A 6,498-nucleotide genomic window follows, 5' to 3' on the forward strand; every position below is an offset into this window, starting at 1 on the left:
GTTAATTGTCAATTGTAGATGTTGTATGTCTTTAATCAATGATATATAGTGTCCTTTAGGGCTTCTTACAAAAAAAAAAAAAAAAAAATAAAAAAATTTAATAAATAACATTTTAATAAATTAAAATAAAAGCCTAAAGAATCAAATAGTAACAATGTCTCATTTGACTAGTTGACTATGTCATTAGCAAGTCACTACTTGTTCAAAACAGATACCTCCCAAAGGTTGAATTATTTTAGGATAATAAAAAAGGCCATCTTATTTATAAAGACCAACCAAATCTATAATAATTTTGACAATTTTTCTTAATATATTCATATTAGATTTTGTTTAAATGTAATTTTAAAATGAGTTTTACAGTGAAAAAAAATACTCCCTCCGTCCCATAATTCCGTGCCTGTATTCCTTTTTGGGTGTCCCAAATTGTTGTGCTTGTTTCTAAAAATAAAACATAATCGTTACTTACTTTTTATCTTTCCCATACAAAATACACATATACCCAAATAATCATTACTTACTTTCTCTCTTTTTCATATAATATTACAATCATTACTTACTTTTTCTCTTTTTCATACAATATTCTCTACTTGTTATTATTCTCATACAATATTCTTTACTTTTTATTTTTACATTAAAATATTCCCTACTTCCACCATTCTCCTTAATTACCGTGTTTTTTTAGAAATAGGCACAAAATTATGGGACGGAGGGAGTAATAAAATTATAAGATATTTATTAAAAATTATGTCTCAATTTATACATAATTAGAATTATTGTAAATATATATAACTCTTATAATATTTTATCCTAGACATTTATCCAAATTTCACTTATTTGACATTATATGCGTCATACTAATGCATTGTTGTCATCTACGTGGCACCACATTTAAATAAAGATTTAGAATGTCAAATGTCGTTATTTTGTGGCTTGTTATAGGATCTAGGTTTGATATGATTTGAGAGACATAATTTTCAAAAACAAATTTAATTGAAAGACAATAAACAAGAATATGAAACAAAAAGGGGTAAGGAGTATTCCCTCTATTTTTCCGAGTACATTGATTTGATTGATATTAAGTTTAACGAAGGTGAGTCGAATGGAGTAAGATATTGTTGAAACGAATGTTTTTGGGGAATTAAAAATTATTGAATAGTGATGAATCATATTTATATCCATTAGATTTAATGGGACGTCAGATTTATGCTACTTTTATAGCTACTTTCTAGCTACTTTTACATTGTGCTTTATTACGATTCATTTGTATTTTTCTTAATACTTTAAGTAATTTTCAATCATTTGAATGCTCTCAAAGTGTGTAGTCACTACTATAATTGAGCCAAATACCGATGGCCAAATTCCATCAGTAAAAATATAAAAAAAAAAACCATCGGTATCACGTTTACCAATGGTTGTCATCGGAGATCAATTCGTCGGAAAAAATGAAAATGTCGATGGATTTGCCATCGGTAAACGTAATACTGACGGTTTTGCTGATGGTAAAAAACCATCGATTATTTTTTTAATACCGATAGCTAAAAGCCATCAACAATTTTTACCGATGGCCTAAGCCTACACATAAAAAAAAAAAAAAAAATTGACACTTTTTTTTTTTTTAATTTATTTATTTATGTGTAGGTAAGAAGAACAACCATACTAGGCTAATACCTCTCATATAAGCCAGCCAAATTACACATGATTTGTGCAATTGGGGAGGGGAGGTGGGTGGGTGGGTGTGTGAAGGATTAGGGAAATCCTACCCTTAAAATTCCGTATCTGATCGGAGTCGAACTCATAACCTTGATTTCATAAGGTGAAACTATTAGTGAACTGCTAAACGTCGCTCCCAATTTACCGGGGTTCGCTCCCATTTTGATATGAAAGGACCATTTTGCCCTTTTCATAACTTGAGACTATATAAGGCTCCACTACTTGGTTAAAAAGATTTCCGAGCATTTTAATATTATTTCCGAGCACATTCGACCCACCACCTGGTTAAAAAAATTCCCGAGCCCACCACATCCAACCCAAAATTCCCGAGCCCACCACCAAAAATTCGATATTTTTTTTTAAAAAAAATTTATTAAGCTTTAGCGACGGGTTTAGGACAATGAACGACGACAACGATCGTACACTGGAGGCATTGTCAGATTCTGTAAGTCGTCGAATTTTTTTTTTTATTTTTTGAAAAGGGGACTTCCGCCTAAAATACCTGGATCCCCCATGGTGGATCCGCTTAAAATTTACGAATCCACCATGGAAGATCCGGAAATTCTAGGCGGATGGATGTGTACATCCGCCTGGAATTTCCGGATCTTGCACGGTGGATCTGGAAATCTTAGATGGATCCTCCATGGAGGATCCGGATGTTCTGGGCGAAAGTCCTTTTTTTTAAAAAAAAAAAAAATTTCTTTGTATTTTATTGATATATTAATGAAATCATTTATTATTATTATTGTTGTTGTTGTTGTTGTTGTTGTTTTGTATTGTTATTATTATTGTTGTTGTTGTTATTGTTATTAGTATGTTGTGCAAAATATGTGGTTTATAATTTTTATTATTATTGTTATTAATATTGTTATTATTGTGTTATTATTGTTATTGTTATTGTTATTGTTGTTGTTGTTTTTTTTTTTTTTTTTTTTTTTTTTTTTTTTTTTTTAATTTTATTGATTTATTAATCAAATCATTTTTTTAAACCAATTAATCAAATTTATTGTGATAATTATAATTTTTATTGTGATTATTATTATTTTTGTGATAATTTGAGTAATTAGTATTAGTATTATTAGTTGATATTAGTTATTTTTGTGATATTAGTTAATGTTAATGTTAGTTAATATTAGTTAATGTTGTGATATTAGTTAATGTTAGTATTAGTTAATTTTAGTAAAGGTTGTGATATTAGTTAATGTTAGTTAATATTAGTTAATGTTAGTTAATATTAGTTAATATTAGTTAATGTTATGATATTAGTTAATGTTGTGATAATATTGTGATATTATTATTATTATTATTATTATTATTATTATTATTATTATTATTATTATTATTATTATTATTATTATTATTATTATTATTATTATTATTATTCTTGTTGTTGTTGTTTTAAATATATTACTATTGTGATTAGTGATATTATAGTATTATTATTGTTTTATAAATATTGTTATTAATATTATAATTAAAATAATAATATTGGAGAATTTTGTGTGTTTTCTTTTATTTTTATAGGATTTGGAGTTTGAAGACGGCGGTTGGTGTGAATTATAGTGCGAATTTTGTTACGGACACATTTTTTCCAACGTTTGATAATGCAGTTAAATGGGCAGATGCTGTTTTCATAAATCTGGGATTTATTTTGGTTAAATCGTCTTACAACAAAACCAGAGATGGTCGGCCGTATCGATATTTGAGATGTGATCGGGGACGAAAGAGTATGCCGAGAGATTTTGAGAACACAATTCAAAAGGACGCAAAAACCAAAGCTAATGGTTGTCCTTTCTACATCAAGATATATTATGAGTTCATCACAGACAGTTGGAAGATCCGGGTAAAAAATGATGCAACTGGGACCCATAACCATCCAATGATTGTGTATAAGGAGGGTCATCGTAAAATTAGTGGCTTGAGCCCGGATGCAAAGAAGGTTGTGCGTGAAATGACAAAGTCTAAGGTTGCACCGCGTAACATCATGGCAACTATTGCAGAGCAATTTCCTGATGATCAGCCAAACATCTGACACATTTACAATTGCTGGAATGACTTGAGAACGGAGATGTCTAAAGGCAGAGGAGTCGTTTAGCAATTTCTTCATTTGGCGAGACAGAGTTAGTATATTTACTGGGTCATGGCCGATGACCTCGGCGTTCTACAACATGCATTTATGGTGCACCCAATCACGGTAAACATACTACGCACATACCCACATGTGATCGTTATGGATTCGACATACAAGACCAACCAATACGGGATGCTGTTCTTTGAGATAGTAGGTGTAACACCGACAAATCAGAATTTCCTCGTCGGTTATGTGTTCATGCGCAACGAGTGCACGACAAGCTATCGGTGGGTGTTGCACAGATTAAGGGAGTTGATTGGGTATGATAAAGAATCGTTGGTATTTTTGTCAGACCGTGAGCTTGGCCTCTGTGCGGCATTGAGAGTAGTGTTTCCAGGGACGTCACATTTACTTTGTCGATGGCATATTAACAAAGATGTGGAGGATAGGGTGACTGATATGTTCTAAAACAAGAGGATCGGTGTGAGTTTTAAAAATGGCAAATGGAAACTTATCATGGATGTTGCAACCGAGGCAGATTATAATGCTGCTGAAGATATAAATGAAAGTTCGGTGGGCAAGTTATTTGGCAGTGATTACTTACGTTGAGAGAACATGGCTTTGTCATAAAATCAAATTTGTGACATTTTGGACAAACCAAGTTCTTCACTTTGGTAACACGAGTAATTGTACAGTTGAGAGCCAACATTCGACGGTGAAGACGTGGTTTGAATCATCGACAGGTTCGTTGTTATAATGTTGTAGTTGTTGTATTTACTTCGTTTTAGTAATTTTAATTAAAAATCATAACGTTTTTTTATAATCTGAATCAACGGCAGGTTCTTTGGATACCGTATGGGCCCAAGTACATTGTCATATTGGTAATCAGATTATGCAATTCGTAATGGTTTGGAGGCATTAAGATCAAAAATTGGTGAGAAGTACAGACAATTGCCACTGTCACCTATAAATGGCAAAGTGTCTCAGGTGTATGAGCGTTATGGATGTGCAATGCGTGTGATCCATGGTTTACCATGTGCTTGTCAGATACAGGATTCACTAGTTGCACAATCAGGCTTGTATATCAGGAAAATTCATCCATTCTAGAAGACCTTGGTTATTGGTGATGGTGTTGATGTACCTATGTTCGTTCACGATTCGACCGAGGAAGCTGCATATTTTCGTTCCCTAGTTGATGAGGTCATTGGTAGTGATCCTGCTATACTTTGAAACGTATCTCACATCATTAAAGAGGAGCTGCATCCGAATCATACAAACCTTGAAGAACCACATGTAAACCACAACGTTCGAGGTCGACGAAGGAACAATGATACCAGGCGTGATCCTTGTTATTTCGAACATGTCAATCGTTGAAACACTCAACGTGGTACACAACAAACAGGTACGACCTCAAGTAAGTCAGTATATTTGAAATTGTGAAGTACACGCCTATTGTGAAATAAACGTATTTCATCTTGTAGCGTACTAATAAATGAACATTAATTTTGTGCAGAAGATCAATGTGACATCAGCTAATGTAGGTACTTGCACTTACTTCCAGGACCGATGTTGCCTTACATCATGGCATAGAAGGATGTCATTGGTGATGGAAACTTTGGCTGTCATTGTGTGGCTGACTTCTTCTTCGATGATTAAGCGCAATGGTTTGACACTCGGGAAATAATAGCAAACGAGGTCGTTGCTCATCCAATGTTGTACAAAAGGATTTATGGGATTAAAAGGTTTCAGATGAATGTAGAACGTATTTGATGGGATGGTGGGGCGATTGATTCACGACATTGGATGGTTGCAATTCAAGATTTTATTCCTATTGCTACTTGGTTCAACGCAAGGGTGATATTCTCGGTGTAGGCACCGTACCAACCTACTACTACCCATGCCTCACGGTGTTACCGTTGCGGGGCACGAAACACGGTCAGGGCACCCGCTCGAGAGTTCGTGATCGCTACAGTTGGTGGGTCACATTTCATCCGTCTTGATCTTGCACAAGATTCACCTCTTCCCCCGATTGCAAGATATTAGATCGAGCACCACGAGCCAAGTGTTGATGGATGGGATCAGTAATATGAAGTTAGAAGGAACATGTGGAATGCGTTAATTAGGTAGTGAACTCATTTATGTACTTTCACTAAGGTTGAACAGTTGTAGCTATGTAATATAAATTATTAAAAGTAATTAAACAAAGTTCCAACAAAACCAAATATGAAAGTGTCCAGTTCTTATATTACATGCCAAATACTAAGCAATATAAAATAATGAGGATAAATAATATAAAAATGAAAGACAAGTAATTCACAACCCCATCATCGCCTTCCAGTTACCTCGGAGCTACTCAGGCATTGCCCTTGTTCCACGCGACATGTTGGGATACTCATCCAATGCTCTGTTGATAATCTCCATGGACCGACCCATCAACTACAAATAAGAAAACAACATATTATAGAAATTACAATTTTTTGAAGTCGTATTAATAGTATAATAAAACAAAACTACTTACATAATCCATGTTAGTCCTCTCAGGTAGACTGCTACTCCCAGCTGATGACCCCCCAGGAGATAGACAAGGATGAGAAAATCTATACAGCCACTGCATTAACCAGGAGCGACCGTAGGAGCTCGACCACCAAGTCTGGTGAGAGCACCTAAAACAACACTGAAAGACGAACCAGGGACAAACCAAGTCCACATCACAGATG

The 6,498-nt window shown here is 33.9% G+C and overlaps 1 protein-coding gene across 1 annotated transcript; it reads left to right on the forward strand.

The window, feature by feature from the left end:
- The first annotated feature begins 1,408 nt into the window (after window positions 1-1,408).
- On the forward strand, window positions 1,409-3,742 carry LOC110719894. The gene is made up of 2 exons (XM_021898872.1): window positions 1,409-1,499; window positions 3,321-3,742. Exons 1-2 carry the CDS (start codon window positions 1,409-1,411, stop codon window positions 3,740-3,742), a joined length of 513 nt encoding a protein of 170 aa, XP_021754564.1.
- The last annotated feature ends 2,756 nt before the right edge of the window (window positions 3,743-6,498 follow it).

Source organism: Chenopodium quinoa, unplaced genomic scaffold (genome assembly GCF_001683475.1).
Source record: "Chenopodium quinoa cultivar QQ74 unplaced genomic scaffold, ASM168347v1, whole genome shotgun sequence".
NCBI classification, from domain to species: domain Eukaryota; kingdom Viridiplantae; phylum Streptophyta; class Magnoliopsida; order Caryophyllales; family Amaranthaceae; genus Chenopodium; species Chenopodium quinoa.